Source organism: Elephantulus edwardii, unplaced genomic scaffold (genome assembly GCF_000299155.1).
Source record: "Elephantulus edwardii isolate Elephantulus edwardi_28Jun2011 unplaced genomic scaffold, EleEdw1.0 scaffold00258, whole genome shotgun sequence".
Taxonomy (NCBI): domain Eukaryota; kingdom Metazoa; phylum Chordata; class Mammalia; order Macroscelidea; family Macroscelididae; genus Elephantulus; species Elephantulus edwardii.
This window is the reverse complement of record NW_006400008.1, coordinates 3,752,334-3,773,852: the sequence shown is the minus strand read 5'-3', so window position 1 is coordinate 3,773,852 and position 21,519 is coordinate 3,752,334. Positions and strand designations below refer to the sequence as shown.

General features: G+C 39.4%; 1 protein-coding gene across 1 annotated transcript in view; it reads left to right on the top strand.

Moving 5' to 3' along the window:
* Window positions 1-21,519, top strand: part of COL9A1 (collagen, type IX, alpha 1) — a 126,799-nt gene that overhangs the window by 22,891 nt on the left and 82,389 nt on the right. The window contains exons 6-10 of the mRNA XM_006899479.1: window positions 9,796-9,879; window positions 10,615-10,635; window positions 12,023-12,097; window positions 12,375-12,410; window positions 12,534-12,596. Of these exons, the coding sequence (XP_006899541.1) occupies window positions 9,796-9,879; window positions 10,615-10,635; window positions 12,023-12,097; window positions 12,375-12,410; window positions 12,534-12,596 (279 nt within the window). The remainder of the gene's footprint in view (window positions 1-9,795; window positions 9,880-10,614; window positions 10,636-12,022; window positions 12,098-12,374; window positions 12,411-12,533; window positions 12,597-21,519) is intronic.

The window sequence follows — 21,519 nt, the reverse complement described above, 5'->3', positions numbered from 1 at the left end:
CATTTGTTGCTTGAAGATTCCAGGTTTGACTCCTGGCTGGCTCGGTTGGTGCACTTGCATATGCTATAGGATGGGCAGAATTTCTTTCTTAGTGATAACGCTCAGAATCCAGGAAGGTATGTGTTGCTGTCTTGTACCATTGAGTTGAAACAGACCCATAGCTCACTCTCTGGGGATTACATTACAGTTTTTTTGCCACTAGGCCACCCGAGGTCTCTGGAAAGAATAGTATAAAGGAATTAATGAAAACAGGAACCACACGGAAGAAGTGAGAAGGTTGTTACAATGCAGAGACTGCAATTAATGTCATAAATAAAAATGAATTGGTGGGGAAGGTTCTTAGATGGTTTTAGGTGGGTAAGAAAATGTTCTTCCTTTTTAAAATGTATTTGCTTGGCTGCTGTTTCACAATAATCTGAAGGTAAAGCAAAATAAAAGTCCTACAATCAAGGAAGAGATTACGGCAATAATTTCAACAGACATGATCTCCATTTGGAATAGGGTGGTGTTGATGAGGGTGGTGCAAAGTGGTCTTAGTGAAAGATTACACTGTAAATTAGGTTCCAATATGACAATCTCCTTCAAATTTTTCATTGACATTAATTACACTTTTCACAATACACTAATATCTAATTATATTCTCTCTCCAGTGTTCTGGTTTACCTACATCCAATCTCTTTGTCTTTTGGTCTTCATGCATGTTTTTGTTTTTGAAGTCGTGTGCCGTACTCCTGATGGATATTATCTCTTATTCAGGTCCTGAGAGATTTTGAAGCAGGGAGCTTTGGCGCTGTAGCGCATAGGGAGTTGCACTGTTAACTCAAAGGCCGTGATTGTCTGGTGGTTCAAATCCAACAGCAGCTCCCAGGGAGAAGGATGACAATTTCCCTTTGTGTGATTTACAGCTTCAGAAATTCAATGTCAGTTTACTTATTAGTCAGAATCGATTCTATGGCAAATGAGAATGAAAGATTTTGAGGGCAAAGGAAATAGTATTTGTAGTAGAATTAAAAAGAGAAAGAGAAAAATCGAAATGACACCAAAATTTTTGGTCTGAGTAATATAGAAAGTTGCCAATTACTTTAATGGGAAAGATTCTGGAAGGAGTACATTGTAGTGAGAAGACCAAGAATTGATTTTGGGCATACAAATTTGAGATGTGTGGAGGGTGGAGGGACAACGCAAGAGAGGAAAACCCTGGATGAGATGGACTGATTCATTCACTGTGTTAATGGGTTAGGTGTGTCACAGACCATAACATTAGCACGAGATAGAGTGTGATTTAGGGCTGTTGTACATAGGGTTGCTATAAGTCGCAGTTGACTCGACAACACATAACAACAACAATAACAACAATGACACTACAAATAACAAATTAGATATCCAAGTGAAGATATTGAATAGACAATTCGATATTTCTGTTTCTGGAGTGTGAGAGATGGAATGGAACTCTGGAAGTTGTGATTATATGTGTGGTATTTAAAGTGATAAAATGGCATGAAATCACCAATGTTGATTGTAATAGTCTTACATGTAATAAATAGTCTATCCAGTAATAGATGTAAGTCTATCCAGTTCATTGAGTCTTAGGACTGATCATTGAAACAACCAACATTTAGAGGTTGATGAGACGAGGAAGAGTCAGTTGAAGGAGCAGATTGTAAGATGTAGAAGAGGACAACATGTTTTCCCTAAAGTTAAAAGAAAAAAAATATTTGAGGAAAATGGAGTAATCAATGCCATTTGCTGTCCACATGTAGAGTGGACAGATCAAATAAAATGAAGACTGAGAACTGACCACTGATTTTAGAAATCAATGAAGATATTCATGGGAAAAGGAGAGCCATACAAGAGTTAGTGGTAAAGGCAAGACTGGAAAGAGAACATGAGAGAATGGGAGGAGGAGAAATGAGAGGCAATAGTTAAAGGTTTTGAGTTATGTATAAAGTCTTTGATACCTAAAGAGACATATGTATGAGAGGAGAGGCTCCTGAGGATCCACAAGAGGATTGAAACTACCAAAGAGGTGTGGCCTTTGTGTAGCTGCACTCCACCCCCACACAAATTTGAACTCATCTGTATATTTCCTTTGAGCTCTGGTGGCCTAGTGGCAAGAAGCTGCACTGCAATTATGAAGGTATTCGGTTTGAGGCCACCCGCTGCTTCGGGGGAGAAGCATGGGCAGTCTCCTCCCGTGCAATGAACTGCCTCTGAAAATCCACTGGAGGGTCGGTTCTGACTCTACAGTACACAACAGCAACAACAACTTAGAGTATAATACTTTCTAATGTTCTGTTATGTAGCCTTCTTTTGCCTTAAAGGATCAGGCAATTACTAACAAGAGAATATCCTTGAAAATGCCTTTTAAAAATTAGTCTGCCTTTTCTAATTTTTACCTCTGTTGAAAAAAAAAAAAGAACAACCAACAACTTTGCTTACATACTGTCATTTACCCAATAATACTAAAATATTTTTGGCTTAGAATTGAAGGTGAGGAAAGGAATTTTACTGCTACTCTGCCTCAGCTACTCTGGTTTAGTCTATACATCCCTTCTCACTAGTAGCCTTGTTGCTATTACTTCCTCTTTAAAAACAGAATATTTACCTTCTGTCTCTACTTATTAAAATCTTAACTGTTTTACAGGGCTCCCCACTCACAAATTATATACTTTATGCACTTCATTGATAACCTTGTGTAGTCAAAAAAGCATTTACTGTTGGAGTTTCCAGCTCAGTAATTAAAAAGGGAGCTCTGGTGACTGGTGGTAAGGAGTTGTGCTGTCGAATCAAAGGCAGGTGGTTCAAATCCACCAGCTGTTCTGTGAGAGAAAGATGGGCAATCTCTTCCCAAGCAGTTTACAGCCTCCTCTTGGAATGTCAGCTATGAATTGGTGCCGACTCAATGACACATAACAACAACAAGTTCAGTAAACAAGGAAGCTTTACTTGAACTTTCTTAACGTAGAACCAGCATTTTGTGCTGGAGGATGAACTATGGACCAGTTTTGACTCCAAGGCAAATAAATAATTATAATAAAAAACAACAAAAACTACTACTACTATTACAACGACTACTACTATGACGACAATGACGTAGATAAATATTTAATGAAAGGTTTCACTCCTGTTTAAAAAATGTGTATCTTTAAAAAGTTAGATATTGGGCATTTTATATTTGCAAAAGGGAGCTCTGGTGGCCTAGTGGCAAGAAGCTGTGTTGTAATCCCAAAAGCTCTCTGTTCAAGGCCATCAGCTGCTCCATGAGAGAAGGACTGGCAATCTCCTCCCATGCAATAACTGCCTCTGAAAACCCGCTGGAGGGTCAGCTATGGGTCGATTCTGACTCTATGGTACACAAGAACAACGTACTTGTAAAAATGAATCACAATTCAGTCAAGGTTTGTGTCATTCTCATAAATACCGAACAAAGTTGTATAGTTCATCTTTAAAACTCTCTTAACTACCTTACTTATCTATTTTAAAATCTTAGAAAGATGAAAGTAGAAATCATTAGCTCTATTAAAAGTGTAGAAAACATGCCCCAAAACATATTTCTTTAATGTTTTCTCATCAAAGTATCATTCTAGCCTGTTATTGTTACTCATCAAGATAACATTGTAACCTGTTTCTGTTGTGATATGATGTAAAGTCTAGGGGAAGGGATTATGCATTTGTTGTTATGTGCTATTGAGTTGAGGACAATTCACAATAACCTGATGAATCACAGATCAGATCAGTCCTATAAAAATTAGTAATGCCAAGTTTGAGGAGATGTAAAACATTACACTACATTACATACATTACAGTTCTATAAATCAGTTTTCTCTTATGGTTAGTAGGATTTTAACAGAATTCTGTATCTAGAAATCTTACAATGTGTAATGCATGGAAAAGTCCAATTTAGTGTAATATTAGGTTTATACACACCAAACAAAATAGGGAAAGTATACTACTCTTTATTTTCCCATTTGAGTGAAGGTTTACAGAACAATTGGTCTGTCTTTCTTTCTTTCTCTCTTTCTTCTCTCTCATACAATGTTTGTTTATAGTATTAGTTACATTCCCCACATTCTAACAACTCTCCTGACTTTCTCTCTTTGACTCTCACTTCCTTTCATTCTTTTCTCCTATATATGTCTGCCTCTGAGCTTTCTTTCTGGGTACATATTGTCCTTTTGATTTTGTATGGTTGATTGTTGTAGGCAGTGAATACTTCCTGAGGTTATTGCTCCTCTTGTAAGCATGTGAATGCCTCTTATGGCATATCTATTGTTTGGCTGAAAGTGGAATGATGAAGGTTTAATTTTTTTTGTTGTTGTTTTTCTGGGTTGTTATTCTTTGGGTTATTTTACACAATGGTACAGCATTTAATGTTAAGAAAGATAGGTTTTGCTATGGCATTTTATGTTCTGTTCAATAGAAGCAACAACTATTTGTTTTTCTATTTACATTTCTCTCAGGTCTTATAGATTGTAAACTCAGTGTGGGCAGGGAGAGATCTTTGGGTTTTTTTAGAATGTTTCCTTAGTGTGTGGCTTATACTGGGGCCTCAATACTGTTTAAATGAAAAAGTTTTGTCAGAGTATTCAAAAGGAAAGATGATTCCAGGTTTGAAAATGAGAAATGTGTGGAAATTAGCATTTTAGGTGTATAATGAAAGTGACTTTTACCAAGGCACTCTGCCAATCTCCCATCAAAATAATTAACATGGAAATTGAATTCCAATCTCATGCCAGAAAATGATTATTGTATAACTGGTCATTAGTGTATAGTTGGTGTTTATACTAATGCACAGATGTGTTCAAAAACCTCTGACCTATATGGCCTTTGGCAAACCCAGCCGTTCAGATTCACAGATTAATTGCAGTTCATGCCTCCATTATCCTGCACCACAAGTGTAGCTTGCATGTTTGAACAGATGTACCACTTTATCCAGAGCAAATTACATTTTGGCAGAAACAGCTTTAATGAATTACTCTGCATTTGCAGTAAGTAACTTTAATGAATGACTTAGACAAAAGGATATGAATGTCCTGGCTAGTCAGATAACTAAAGGTTTTCAAGGTTGTTAAGATAGAGATCATTTTTCAGAATCAAAATATCAAACATACATAATGCATGTCTAGTTCATGTTAACTATCACAAATGACTTAATGGATACAATTTTGAGAGTCCTTTCTTTTCTTTTCTTTTGAGGATTAGCTAGGCAGTGCCATGTCTTATTCTGGTATAATTTGTATCTGGTTATCGAGAAAAAAGAATCATCCTTCTTTGCAGTGATATTTTGTTTGTACACGTGAGTAAGAAACTGCATATAGAAACAGCTATCAGTTTTCTAAGACACACTAATGGATTTGCTTCTGAATCTATTTCATCATAGAAATAGAGACACTCATACAGAGAATGGTTTGAATTCTGCTAAATGTTTCTCTGGTGAGTTCAAAGGCTTGCTAGCAGATGCTGGACACAAGCTTGCAGAGCTCTCATTTCTAGAACCCATCTTACCCGCCCTATTCATCTTTAATATAAACACTCCATCATCAAATACTTTGGTTACCTGTTTAGAAAGTTATAGTTCACACTGGACACAGCATGCTTCTTTGGGGAGGCTGAGCGGTATAACAGAGAAAGCCCTTGATTCAGAGTCCAGCACGTGTGGAATGCCAGCTCGACCATTTACGGTGTCACCTGTGGCCAATTATTTACCCTCCATGTCCCAGTCTACCCATTTGTGAACTACTTCAAACAATCGTTTGATGGAGTGCCAGGTATTTAGAAATCATTAAGGAAAATTTTCTTCTGTTCTTTCTTTCATCTTCCTTTTGAAAATTTTCTTCTGATAATTTAGAAGGAAACCAAATAAAAATCCCTTTCAAACCGTTCTGTGAGAAAGGCTCAGGATAAAGCAAGATTTTGACCTGCTGTTTATAAGGTTGTTATGAGTCCATTCAATGACATCCAATACCAATAAGACAATTTAGAATAAAAATTGAGTATTTAGTTGATTTCCTCAACACAAGATATTATGTGGTTTGGAAAGCAGGTCCCTTGGAGGATATCAGTACACTATAATAGCATGGTTTACACCAATCAGCATAATTCTACAGATGGTGAATATGCTTAGAACATATTGTCAGCAGAGGCCAGTCCTTAGGAAACAATAACATGCTGGGAAAGGTAGGGGATGAGAGAAAGAGAGGAAGACCCCTAACAAGATAGAATAATACAGTGACTGTAACAGTAGAGCATGTCAGAGGTCCTGAGGAAAGCACAAGGTAGGGAAAGGTTCAGATGCATTGTTCATAGAGGTGCTATGAGTTGTAGTCAGCTTGACGACACCTAACAAGAACAACATTCTAAAAAAATAAGTTTGCTTTAGCTCACTTAAAAAAAATCTGCTCAATTTCAGATGTCCACATCTTTTAGAGAAAGAAGCTTGTATAGTGGCAAGAATAATGGAGAAAGGGGGAAACTCCACGATATCCAGAATCATGTAGCAAGGAAATTTACTACAGAAACATAAAAATTTAATGGATTCCCACTCATTATTGACATGGATGGTTTTCAAAGACCAGGGCTTTATTGAAAACATCGGCATAATGTTAAAATGGAGGATGGGCACATCAGATCACACAATGAAAGATGGCTACATTATTATATAACCACCAAATTACATTCTTTTTTCTTTTTTTTCATTAATTTTAATGAAAGTTTACAGAGACTTAGAGTTTCCATTGATTCACTGTTGCACTTTTCTCCCTGCCTACCCCCTCCCCCTCAATTCACTCTTCTCCTTGAAAACTAAAAGAAAAACTCTTTCATTGTTATGCAATCCCTCCCCCCTTGTCCACTCCACCTTGCAGCCTTCATTCTGGACTCCTGTCATGACAATAATACCCATTTATATATCCCTTTTAAACAGTTCTCCCCCTCATCTGTTTCAATGCAATATACATTATTCATCCCCTCCTTTTCTGCCTTCCCGGTTTACAACAGTGGCCCTATGCAATATATGTCCTTTTGTGACTGAGATTTTTCACTCAGCATAATGTCCTCCAGGATCATCCATTTTGTATAATATTTCATGAGTTCTTTGTTTTTCAGTACAGCATAGTATTCCATTGTGGAAATATACCAGAGCTTCTCTATACATTTGTTTGTTGGTGGGCACTTGGGTTGTTTCCAGATCTTTGCTATTGCAAACAAAGTTGCAATAAACATGGGTGTGCATCTATCTGCTTGGGTGGCGGTTATGGTTTCTTTAGGGTAAATTCCCAGTAGGGGAATTGCTGGGTCAAATGTTATTTCTATTTGCAACTTTTTTAGAAAGTGCCATACAGTCTTCCATAGTGGTTGTACCATTTTACACTCCCACCAACAGTGAATAAGGGTTCCAGTTTCTCCGCAACTTCGCCAGCATTTGATGTTTGCTATTCTGTTAAATTTTGCTATTCTTACTGAGATAAGATGATATCTCATAGTTGTTTTGATTTGCATCTCTTTTAGAGCTAGGGATTTTGAACATTTCTTCATGTCAAATTACATTATTATATAACTTCTAAGTTATATCATTATGTGACTGCCAAATTGGATCATTACATTATATCAAAACACTGAGAATCATGGCCCAGTCAAGTTGACACATAGCCATAAGCAGCTCAGTGTGTACTGCTTTTGCCTTGTTTCCTGGTGTTTACTACTGCAGGATGCATATAGTAATGTGAAAAACAGGCAGATAGTAGATTTTTCATTACTGCATTGGGAAAGTCTGCTGTCAGGGACTTCTCCGTAGTACTAAAGAGCAATGATGTCAGTCTGGAGACTAAGGTGCACCTGGTCCAGGCCATAGTCTTTGCAATTACTTGCTATGTATTGGAAAGCTGGACAATGACTAGGGATGATTAGAAAGGGAATTGATGCCTCTGAGCTGTGGTGCTGGAGGAGTATTGAATATACCACGGACTGCTAGGAGAACAAATAGGTTCGTTCTAGAGAGGGTGAGACCAGGGTGCTCCTTGGAGGCAAGGATTCTGAGGAATCTGACATATTTTGGGCATTTTTCAAGGAAGGACCAGTCCTTGGAGAGGGACATCATATTTGGAAGGGTGGAAAGACAGTGCAAGAGAGGAAGACCCTTGATGAGATGGACTGATTCAGTGACAGGGGTAATGGGAATGAGTGTGTCAGAGACAATAAGGTTGGGACAGGATAGAGCAGGGTTCAGGCCTGTTGTAGACAGGGTCACTATGAGTCATGATGCATCACAAGTGACTCAATGGCACATTACAACAACAACAAGAAGAAGCTATCAATTGTTGAAATGCCCTATAAAGAGACAGTCAATAAATGAAGAGTAGGTATATTAATTTTACTTTCTTAAAAAAAGGAAAACTTACTTTTTTCTAGCTTTCTCTTTCTTTACAGACAGAAGAGATGAACTTATTGCTTCAACCATTCCAATTTTGACCTCCCACTCAGTAGTCTCAACTTTGATGCTATCATAATGACGGGGGCTGTGGGGGGAAGCCACTAACTTAATTCTAGACCCAGAAGATCAAGAATTCCTTTGGCAGATAGGATGGAACAGAGATCACTATACGATGAAAGCAAAGAGGCAATATTTAGATTCACAACTAGGATGCTTAGTCATCTGAAAATTCTAGGAGAACCAATTGGTCAAAGACTATTTAAAATGCTTGGTCAGGAACCTATTCAAAAAAGGGGGTTTAGCACAGTAAGAGGCTTCCTGTGAGGTCTGCTGGTCGAGTTTTTTTGGTTTTCTTTATTACCTGAGACTTTCCCCCCCTCCCCCTGGACCTGGCAACACTTCCCTTGCTCTGTCTCTTCTACTTTCTCCTTTAGAATGTGTTAAAATGTAAAGAATCTAGCATGTCCTTGGGAAAAAAGACATCATGCTTGGAAAAGAAGGGTCTGGAAAGGCGAGGAAGACCCTCAGGGGCTGGACAACCCCTGCCACCCTCTGCAGAGTGTGAGGACTGCACAAGATGCAGCAGGGTTCCCTGTGTGTTGGAGCTTGCTACAACAACCAACAACTACAACAGCAGGAACTTCTACATCTCTTCAAATAACAAACAATATTATAAAAAAAAAAGAGAAGTTTTTCTTTCCCCCTTTCCTTTTTGTACTCTTTCTTCTTTTTTAAAATTTTTTTCCTGAATCTGAGCTATCACTCCCTTGTTTGTTCCATTTTCCTGTTCTTTCTCTTTCTACATTTTAAGCTTCAACTACTTAATGGAGAACGTCCTTTCTAAAATGTCCATTTCCTTCAGTGCCAGAGGAAACTGGCTTCCACTTGTCCTCTTCATTACTACCTCTTCCCTTAGGTTTGTCTCCAACTTTCCTTCTATCCTCTAAGGTCATATATTATTTGTGGAGTTAAAAAAGACTGATACTTTCTGGTTTAAAACTCGGAAAGCTCCTTGTACTCCCTTAGCCTAATTTTTAATAGAATCTGTCTTCTAAGGTCATAGTGAGAACCAGAATCAAACTATATATATAGTGCCAGTTTTCTGTGTCACAGGCTGTTGGAGTAAAGCAGAGCTCAAGACTTCTGTGTTCAATGATCAGAGAAACTTGGGTAGAGCTTTTAGCCCAATTCCATGGGGAAACTTTTAATAATGGAAAAAGAAGCCATTCTGCTCACTGAGTTCAACCATTTCAATACAGTCTCCAGCCACTTAGGGATTGGACCACATATACAAACCCACCTCTGTTTCCCACTCGTCTTCTCCCTTCCCATTGAACCTCAACTGACTGGCTACTGTCTTTCTTCAGTTTGAACTTCAGTGGATGCTGATTCATTGTGACCCACTACGACCCAGGAGAGAAACTTGCCATGAGCTTCCAGTCAGGCCACCGGTAAGTTCCTTGGCCCCGTGAAAAAGCTGCTTCTGTCCAGCCTCACTTTCCCTAGCTACTCAACTTGGCTTCTTTAAAGAGTCCAGGAGGACTCTTTTGTATCAACCAGACCAGCCTTAAAGAAGCACAGATCCCATCCACGGTCCTGAGAGGGGAAACCTCCTTGAGTGTCTCCTTCTTACCCTGTTCAGTTGTTTGCGATTGCCCCTCTCTGCCTTCCCACATCTGTGAGGCTCAGAGGATGAAGAGAGGGTGCATTGGCAGATAATGGGAGTGCAGAGTGACGCGCTCATGCCTGACCCAGTGGGTAAAGGGTTAAGAGGGACTGTTGTCATTTTATCCGTCCTCTCTGGCCTGCAAGCTTTCCTCCAATCCCCAGGACCCTCTCCCAGACCCTTCATAAACAGGAGGAACCTGGGCTTCTCTGGCCGGGCATCTCTGCAACCTCTGCTCTCAGAGACGCTTTCTGCAGGGGGGCAAAGTGCCCCTTGATGCCTGTGGCTAGTCTGAAAGCCTAGAGGGGCGGCAGGAGGCAAAGAAAGAGCAGGGAAATCTGCAGACTGTGGGGGGCATGGCCTGGACCCTGCGGGACCGCGGAGCCCTTGGGCTGCGACTGCTCTTAACCATGCTCTGCCTGTGCGTGGCGCAAGTAAGTTGTGCGCGAGTTTAGGGGAGGGAGAGACTTTTCTTACCTTCTCCCTGGTTTTTCTTTTTCTCTTCCCTTGTCCCCTGCAGCCCACTCAGCCCACCGAGCAGGTAAGCAGAGGCGGGAAGTGTTTGTACTTTGCACACTAGGTAAGGTGGAGGTGTAGCCCCCGTGTGTGAGGTGGGGAGGCCCTTTCTCCAGCCTCTCAGTGTATAAATCGACTACTCCTGGCACTTCTGCCAGGGTCGCACTGAAATGGTCCTTTGCTCCAGGAAACAATGCCCCCTTTACCACCTGGGTGCTAACACTGCAGCCCAGGGTGCTTATGGCGCCCAGGTGGCTGGGATCTGGAGTTTAGTTTTTATTGTATGTTACTTCTTATCTCCCCTTTCCCTCTCCCATCCCAATGCTGAGCAGGCCTTAGTAGAGGATGTGGGAATTGAGGCTAGTGGTATCCCTTCCCAGCTCCTCCAGCTCCACAAGTCTGCAGTAAAAGGTACCCGCTGCTAGCCTGCTGCAGTTCTGAGACTGAAGTGGGTTTCTGGCCCTCAGCATGTTTTTAGCAGCTTGGAGCAACCTCAGGCGCCTCCTCCCTCTTGTGCCTCCTCCCTCTTGTGCCGGAGGGGACCCTGCGGGGGTGGGTGAGCTGAGCAGTGGTTTGAGGTTTCATTTACAAAGACCCCATTGTAACCTGTCTGGTCCTTGGAGTTTAGAAAAACAAAGTTTCCCCTTTATGAAAGAGTTTTTTCTTGCCTTTTTTTTTAACTCAGAAGAGAAGGGGAGGGGGAAGTCCCACATTCCCTAAGCCGTAAGTTCATAGTATTTTCAACGCCAGCATTGCCTCCAGCACCATCAAAGCTTAGCTGTTTGCAAGCGATATAAGAGGGCACACTTTAGGGTCACCCTAAAATTTGGTGTCTTTTTGAAGAGAGGTGCAAAGACTTGATGCAAGGGAGTGTCACTGCAGGTCAGTCTGAAATGAGGCCAGACTCCGGTTGTCTTAGCCTTTCTGCTCCACTTTCCTTTCCAAAACCCTTTTCTACACAACTATTCCCCCAGAATTTACTGGACATAAAGCTTTACCAAAAATGGCTGTGACCCAGCAGGTTCACAACATCTTTATTCTTGGCTGTTCTATTTTGATCCTAGCATTGACCTCCAATTACTGATTAAATCGAGCCCTATTTCCATTTTTGAATCCCCTTTAAAGAGAGGCTTCCCTTCTTCTCGGGCCCACTTGGGACAGAGGCCTTGTGAAGCCCTCTCCCGCAGCCAACAGTTGATTCTGTTCAATTCCAGCATTTAGCGTCTTTCAAAATATTGTGGAGCTGAAACCTGCGCTTATTTGAATTTTTGTGACACATTTAATATCTGGATTTCAAAAATCTAGCCGACCTACCCAGGGTAAATACTGAGTCCAGGAGGCATTTCAGGACACTGATTAAACCCAGAGGCTCATTTCCCAATTGCTCCATTAACCCATGTGTCTTTTGGCAGAGAGGACCCCCGGGTGTACAGGGCCCCCCAGGCCCCCCTGGGCCCCCTGGAGTTCCAGGCATTGATGGCATCGATGTAAGTTTTCCTTTCCAGGCCCCCTCCGCTCCTCCATTTCTGCTGCTCCCACCCACCCTTTCTCCAAGTTACTCTGTAAGGGGACATGGCAAGACCTGTTATGTCAAGTTGGGGGATGGTTCCTAGCAGCTCTGGGACTTTGTGGGGAGAGGGGGTGAATAGACGTGCCCTTGGTCTAGAACTGCCCCTCATCTTCCTTCCACTTTGTAGTGATGATATTCTTCCAGATGGTTTCAAGGTCCTCTCCCTTATGTTCTTTCTTTCTCTCTTACTCTAGGGTGAACGAGGTCCAAAGGGTCCCCCAGGTCCTCCGGTAAGCTGATTGTCACCTTTGCACTGTAACTGCCTCCCTTAGCTCTTTTTTGTAGCTGTGTGAATCCGAAGGGGCTAATTTTTGCACCTTTCCCCCCCGTCCTCTGGGTCTCTCCTCGCTTAGGGTCTTGCTGGAGAACCAGGAAAACCAGGAGCTCCGGGCAAGCCTGGCACCCCAGGCGCAGACGTGAGTACGCGTATGTGTGCTGGTGTGTGCACGCTCAAACATGTAAACTATGATGTTGTCTGCTCTTGAAGATCTTCCTGAACTTGGCCTTATGCTGTCTGATAGACTGTATAGTCTGCAAAAGGGTCTGTGAATGTGGTGACAAACAACAGTAGCATTTCCTCCTCTCAGAAACCATAGTAGGTACCTGGCTTTGTAAGCTTAAAAACAGAAAAATTCTCGCTTACCCAGTTGACTCAAAGTTTCACTTCGGGAGAAGTTGAGACAGAGACTTACAGCTGGTAGTCTTCACTCTTCAGTTTTCACAGACATTTACTAAATAAATTTAGTGAAGGAATAGCTGACTATTAAATATTTGGGGAATATAACCTAAAACTATGTAGTTAGTTGACTATCAAGTTCTTAGAAATGCTGGGAATTTCTTGAAACAGTTATACCGTAATAAAAGAGTGGTAACTAAAACCCAGTTAAAGTGCAGCTGATTCCTACTCCTGGTGGCCCTGTGTGTCAGAACAGAACTGGGTGCCTTACAGTTTCAGCTTGTCATACCTTATGTTTTGGTATATATTACCACATCGTTCTTCTGAGACACAATAAATACAAGGCCATTAAATAAACTTGTTTTTTTATTATTATTATTAAATTTTATTAGTTTCAATGAACACTCACAGGGATTCTGGGCTTTCTCTCCTTCATTGCCGCACCATTCTCTCCACCCTCCTCCCCAGTTTGTTCTTCTTCCCCACCATCCGAATGTCTGTTTTAATTGTCCAATTGCCACAGTGCTTGTCAAAGTCAGTTCTGATTAATCTCCTTTGTTGGTGTGTCCTTTGCCATTCCCTATCACTCCTCCCTGAGAGAGACTTCACCCTGATTCATAAGGAAAAGGGGATGGCATATTCTCTTAGCTACTTCCTGCTGAAAAGGGACGCTGTGGGTTTCAGGGTGAAGATCTTCTCTCACTACTCTAAAGGGTCCCTTTGGCAGTAGAAAACACATAGACTATTATGGAGATTGAATTTGGAATTTAGATGCACTCTTATTGATTGTGCTTAGCCATACATGTTCATATCCTTGAAGACGTATCATGGGGGTGTTGCAACCTAGAAGACACAAATTTGACTAACAAGTTATAAGTACATGAGTCAAAAAATTATGTAAAAGTAAAAGAAAGGATTCTTTCATTGTTTTACAAACCCTCCCCCAGGTCCCCCCCACCATGTAGCCCTCGCTCTAGACTCCTGTGATGACAGAAATACCTAGTCATATATCTCTTTTAAACAGTTTTCTCCCTCCTCTGTTTCAGTGCAGTATACATTATTGAACCCATCTTACTCAGTCTCTCCCCAACCCCAAGGACAGTCCCATTCTACAACAGTGGCATCATGTAATATTTGTCCTTTTGTGACTGGGATATTTCACTCAGCATAATGTTCTCCAGAGTCAACCATTTTGAATAATATTGCATGAGTTCCTTATTTTTTAATGCAGCATAGTATTCCATTGTGCGAATACACCACAGCTTCTCTAGCCATTCGTTTTTTGATGGGCACTTAGGTTGTTTCCAACTCCTTGCTATTGTGAACAAAGCTGCAATAAACATGGGAGTGCATATATCTGCTTGGATGTCAGCTATGGTCTCTTCAGGGTATATTCCCAGTAGTGGAATTGCTGGGTCAAATGGTATCTCTATTTGCAACTTTTTGAGAAAGCGCCATACTGCTTTCCACAGGGGTTGCACCATTTTACACTCCCACCAACAGTGAATAAATAAATAAATATTAAATAAACTTGTAAACTGTTATTCAGGATAGATTGAAATTATTTTTTTGTTTTTTTTTTTATTAACTTAAATGAAAGTTTACAGAGACTTAGGGTTTCCAGTCATTAATTGTTGCACTTTTCTCCCTGCCAATTCACTTTTCTCTTTGAAAAGAAAAAGAAAAACTCTCATTGTTATGCAATCCCTCCCCCCCAAGTCCATTCCACTATGCTGCCTTCACTCTGGAATTCTGTAATGACAAGAATACCCATTTATACATCCCTTTTAAACAGTTCTCTCCCTCATCTGTTTCAATGGAATATACATCATTCCTCACCTCCTTTTCTGTATTCTCTCAACCCTTATGTCAGTCCTGTTTTACAACAGTGGCCCTATGCAATATTTGTCCTTTTGCGACTGAGATATTTGACTCAGCATAACGTCCTCCAGCGTCATCCATTTTGCATAATATGTCATGAGTTCCTTGTTTTTTAAATGCTGCATAGTATTCCATTGTGTGAATATACCAGAGCTTCTCTATCCATTCATTTGTAGATAGTCACTTGGTTTGTTTCCAGCTCTTTGCTACTGTTAACAAAGCCACAATAAACATGTGTGTGCAGATAGATTGGAATTTTTGGACCAGAATTTTGTTTTGGGTGCAAAGAAAATGTCTGATTATATTATTATTTTTTTGGGGGGGGTTAATCTGTTATCTTGAAATCTTCTCTTACTATTGACAGGTGCACACATTTTAGAGAGAAGGCTAGACCAAGTTGTGGCTAGAGATGAAGATGAATTACTGGAATAATTGGAGAATAGTGAGAAAAGATTGGTAGTCAATTTTTATCATTTGTGTTACCAACTCCCCCCAAAATAGAAATAATTCAATGTACAATAAGATAATTTGTAAACAATATTTCACTATATTTTAGAGACATTGGTGTTCTCCAGATTTTTAATTAAAATCATTTGTATATTTATTAATTTCTGTAGTGGAAATTTTTTCTTACCCTGTTCTTTAGTTCATTTGACATTTTACCATCTTTCTTAACACTAAATTGAAAATTATATCCTTGAGGATAATGAAGCATAATAACTAGAGGAGAGTTTGTTGTTTGTCTCTGGATGGATTGGAGCTAAAGAAGTTGGAAAGCTCTAGTATAGTCTTTTCTTGATAATTTTTTCTGAGCTTGAGTGCTTTTGTTGATTGCCATTGAGTTGAGCATGACCCACAATAACTCTATGAACAAAGGCCTGAAGCCTTTTTTTAATTATTGTCATTTATCGAAGTTCATAGAGTTTCCAGAGGGATGTTGTTTAGGAAGTGGATGCCACTCCTGCTTCCAAAGACCTTGAGTATAGTAGATCTGAAACTTCCAACTTCTTTACACTTCGTTGTTTGATTCATTATGTTGTTATGTGCTATTGAGTCACCTGCGACTCATAGCAACCCTGTATACAACAGCTTTGAAGCCTGCTCTGTATAAGATATTTTATTTACAATGTTAAAAGAGGATTAATCAGAAACTGAGATGAATATGATTCAATGTTGATTATTCTATGTTAAGTGGAGTTTTAGCAGAAAGGGTTAAAAGGCTCAAAGTGGCCATCTGCCATTCATAATCTTCTTATTTCTGTTGTTTCTTTGAAATGAGATGTAAAGAGTTTTAGTGCAAATTGAATTTTGAAAATGATGAGATATTTTGTTGTTGTTAGCTTCCATTGAATTTATCCAACTCATAACAGACAAGGAAGCTATATAGAGAGCTGCATTGCAAACCCAAACGTCCCAGCTCTCTGGCTGTTCACTTCACCAGTGGCCCTGGGGAAAGGGATAGCAAATCTCTTACCATGAGATTTACAGCCTCAGAAACACAATGGAGCGTTAGCTTAAGTTGTTTTCATGCAAAGACAGTAAGTTGAATTCATAGCAAATAGAATAAAACACTGCCCTGTTTCATGATTTCTCATAATTATTGCTATGCTAGAGCCTGTTGTTGTAGTTCCAATTGATCACAATGAAGGTTCTCTTTCTATCTGACTCACCACTTTATCAAGCCTTATATCCTTGGTAAAGGATGATTCCGTCCAATAACATGTCCAAAGCACATGAGACAAGTCTTACCATCTTTGCTTCTAAGGAGCATTCTGTCTATACCTCTTCCTCTAAGACACATGTTTGTTCTGGCATGCCATGGCTTTTTCACTATTATTCATCAATAGCATAGTTCAAAGACATCAGTTATCTTTGGTCTTTTTAATTTAGTATCTAACTTTCCCATTGGCCCAGTGGTAAGAATCAAGAAAACAAAGATTCTCACCACTGGGAAATAAATGCTATGGCATAACTTTGTCCTATGACACCTTTGATCTTTAGTACTTTACAGAGGCCCTTGGTAGCTGATGTGTTTATGGCAAAACTTGCTGTGATTTCTTGACTGCTCCTTCGATGGACATTGATGTGAATCCAAGTACAATTAAATCCATTTATTGAGATGTTGCTTGGTTCATTTGTGAAGATTTTTTTATATTGAGGCATGATCCACAATTAAGATTATGCTTTTTGATCTTCATCTGTAAACATCTCAATCCTCTTTGCTTTCAGCTAGCAAAATGATGCTATGTACAGATTAACAGATTATCAGTGATTTTCCTCTAATCCAGTTGCTGTGTCCTTTGTCATGTAGTCCACTTTTTCAGATTATTTGCTCTCCCTATGGATCGAATAAGTATTGTGAAAGGATACAATGCTTGCAATAGATATCAAATGTCCCCTTTCTTGCTAAGATTTTGGCTTAAGTTGACTCTTCTTGTCCATTACTCATGGACATGTAAAATTAGAAAACTCAGAGCACCTCTTGCATGAAAAACACAAGTATGTTGTTATCATCAATACCATTAAAAAAGATAAGCCAATAGGTATTATTTTTTCTGTGCTGCTCAGAAACCTCAATAAAACAGTATTCTTTCTTACCATATTCTAAGATGTTATGTGATTACAATAGTAAGTTGTTCTGAAATTCCAGTGTATGTGGAAGTATTTAGACATTAAAGAAATTTGATGGTGCCAAGAGGTAGAGTGTGGTGATATCTAGATATTTTTTGTCTTTAAAAAAATTAGCAAAACCTTTCTGGATTGACGTTTTAAGCTCCATATACCCATCTATCCATGCAGGAATCATGTTTTTTTTCATTATTAAATTTTATTAGTTTCAATGAACACTCACAGGAATCATGTTTTATATTTCATGAACACTTCACAGTATCTAGGCTGAATATGTAATAATGGTGATGATAATGAACATTACTCAGGAGTTACTCTGACAAGCACTTTGTGTGTGATACCTCATGTAATCCTCTAGTGACTACATGGATAGATATTAATATTGTATCTATTTTACATATAATTAAGCAATTTGCCCCTGGTTGTATAGCTAATAGGTGGCCCTGTAAGGATTTGAACTAAAAGATTATGTGGAGGGGAAATTATTGTGTTCTTCCACCTAAAAAAAGGTTAAGATTAGCTTTATTTAAAAATGGTATAGTTTAGAGTAACTTTACTCAATAATGATGCCTGTTAGGTACCAGGGGCCAAGTGTTGGAACAGCTTAAATTTTTCTAGAGTTAATTTTTGAATTCACTATAACATTTGATGAAAATTCATTTTGCATTGAATTCAAAGAATGTCCAAATAGTAGACATAATTGAAATTTTAAGTAAGAAGTGACCTGAAAAAATGTGTGACATTACTTGATCCTGTTTTATAATATTGGAATTCTACCATATGTAGTAGTTGCTCTCCTCCAGTCATAGGTGGAAGAAGATTAACGGACTGTGTGCATGGAATTGACCAAGATTGCTCTTGGAGGGTGTGAATATGAGTTGGGATTTAGAGGCTCTACTAGTTATTACACGCTGCAGCTTATACAATTTGTGTGTTGTATGTGGTGTCAGGGAGTTTTCCTAAATATATGGTTGTGGTATTTTGTGGAATACTTCTACTACCATAGCTAACATTCCATTCCATTTGCAATGAATCGTATTGAGGCAGTTTGCTTTCATAAATATTTACAGCCTTGGGAACCATAAGAAGTAGTTTTCTTTATTTTATTGGATGACTATGAGGCAGAATTGACCCAATGGTGGAGAGTTTGGTTTTGGATTTAGCATGCATGTATACTATATTTGTATACACACACACACACACACACACACACACACACACATCCCTCATTTTGCTCATTTTGTGCAAGATAAATTATCATGTTTGGAATAGTAGGTCAGCAAAGGACAGAAAGATTCTCAATTAGAAGGACTGACACAGTGACGGTAACAGTGGACTTAAACATGTAGAGATTGTGAGGACAGTGCAGGGCTGGGTAGGGTTTCAGAGGATTGTTGTAAAACTGGAGTTACCCAACAGCACCTAAAAACAGCAACTAACAAGGTACACCTTCACGATTATATTGCAAATATCAGTACATAAAATTGTTAAAAAGAAAAAAAAATGCATCCTTTTCAAACATAGAAAGGCAGGTGACCATGTAGTATATCATGCTTTAGTACCTATATTTATATTGTTACGTTTTGTTGAGTTGGAATCAACTTGTAGCTGACCATCCTGCATGTTTTCAGAGACTATAAACTTCTTTTATTGAGGATGAAAATAAAATAAGTACATGTAGAGAAATGAGATGTTTAAAAGATGGGACTCAAGAATTGCTTAAAATTATATATAAGTATAGATGTGTTTTTAAATAGGCTAAAATTCTGCAGAGAGGCATATGTGAATATAAGTATTTTGGTACAGTTACCTTTGCTAAGGAAAATAATGACGAAGCAAAAAACTCTTAAAAGGTAAATTTTAAGTGTTACTGTTCTTTAATAAGCAATTATCATTGCTAGAAGTGGACTAAAGGGCATTAAATGCATTAAATACATCTAGATATAAGGCAATTATGAGGTTATTTGTGTTTAATTTCTATTAAGAAAGCATTTCATTACCTCTCAAGACATTATTGTCTTGTAGTTAGAGAGGTATATTATAATTTCATTTTATACACTAAGAAAAAAGGAATATAGAAATCTTGGTAATTGTTTTTAAGAAGAGCAAGGACAACATGGGGACGGCCAAGTCCAACCTTGTAAAAAGAGCAGGGGTCATGTGGGGACGGCTATATCTGACCTTTACCAATGTTAAAAAAGGGGAACTGTCCTTGGCAACAGCATCAACAACACAAGTTCAATTCCCATGAGGTTAGACCTGTCCCCCACATCTTTTTCTATTCATCCTAATGCCAGTCTTCCTGCTTTACTGGATCCAAATGCCGATGGAATAGCTCATAGACAGCACAGAACCATATTGGTGAAGTAAAATGATTATAATCAAGGTTAGTACAGAATATAGTTAGGACAACTTCCAAAATATGCTAGTGAGTAGCTCAACCTTGAGCCTTGTGCCTTTGGGCAGTGTTACAAAGTTTTCAGTACTGGGAATTATGACCCTTCATAATAGGCTATGGTGGTTCAATGGTAAGAAACTGTGCTGTAATTCTGAAGTCATACAGTTTGAAGGCATACAGATGCTCTTCGGGAGAAGGTTGGGCAATCTCCTCCTCTATGATTAACTACCTTGGAAAATTCTCTTGAGAATTAGCTATGGATTGGTTCTGACTCGATGGTAAACAGCAACAATGGCAACAACCTCCAACTGTCCAACAAACTTGGGCAAAGTCTCTCAGCTCCAGTTCCAATATCATAGCAGTCTCAATGTCTCATCTCATGCCAGGTCTCTGGCTCTCCATGTCATGTCCGGTTTCTGATTCTCTACTCTGGCTGCTATGACTGCCTTTCCCATAGACCCTCCTAGTCTGTCTGGTGCCAAAGGACATACTACATTTTCTTGGTTTTTCTTTTGCTGGTGGGGAAGATCTTTCTTTCTGCTGCTGAATCTGCTCAATTTAATGGTGAGACCATTGTCTTTGTATGATGGTGAGACTAGTCAGTCCACCTGTGTACTTGCAAGACTAGCCAATCCCCTTCTGTACTGATGAGACTAGCCAATCCCCTTCTGGATAGGCTAGCATGCCATGTTCTCATATTACTGTCCATCCACATGGCAAAGTAAAATTCAAAGGCTAGGAAAGTCCACAAACCTCTGCTGACTCCACAATGGGAAACTGCCATCAACAGCAACCACAACACAAAACTAATTCCCATAATAATTCCCATGCCTTCCCATATTCCTGTGCCCACTTACTAGGTCCAAAAGTTATTGCAATGACCACACAAACTTCACAGAGCCATACTTACAGTTATGAGTTTATTAGAAAAGTAACCAGGCTATAAATCAGGTTAATAGGAAGATACAATCCCTTAGACAGTACAGCTTCTCAATTAACAGGTAGATACCGTCCCTGAGTCCAGATAGCTTCTCAGTTACCAGCAAGACACAGTTGCTGGCACAGGGATTTCTGGCCTCGAAAGACTTGTGCTACACGTTTTCTGCTCTTTCCTCCTCCTTGGTGGTGAAGTTTCCACTTTTCTTTTGGTCACTGAATCGGCTTAATTTAGTGGTGAGAGTAGCCAGCCACCTTATGGATAGACCAACATGCCCTATTTGCAAGATGAAGAGATGCCTCACTGAGCTGTTGATAATGTAAGTGGGCCAAGGTTTTTACAGGTCAGGCAGAGTTGAGACAGCTGGATCAGATTAGACAATAATCTAGGGAAGCCAAATTTTTAGCCACAGATTCATTTTACGGCAATGGTAGTATCAAGAACAATTGCCTCAACAAACTTGGAGTATTATACTTGTAATGTTGATTTTTTTTAAATGCAGAGTTCCCCCTCACTTTCCTTCATTGACATATGTTTCAAACAACTATTCCCATACATTGTGTTTTATAAAATTAAACACCGTAGGACTATTGCTACAATTACCCCATCTTTTCAGATCCCTGCCAAATCTTTCCCATTTCCTTTACCTCCTGTTATGTTGATTTTTTTAAGCAGAAATAAATAAATAAAACACTAGATGGTGTAAACTGTTAGTGGTTTGGCTGCTAACATGACAGTTTAAGGTTCACTCACTCATAGATGTTCAAGTCAGAACCAACTCATAGTTGCCCTCTGTTAGGTTTCTGAGGCTGTTAAATT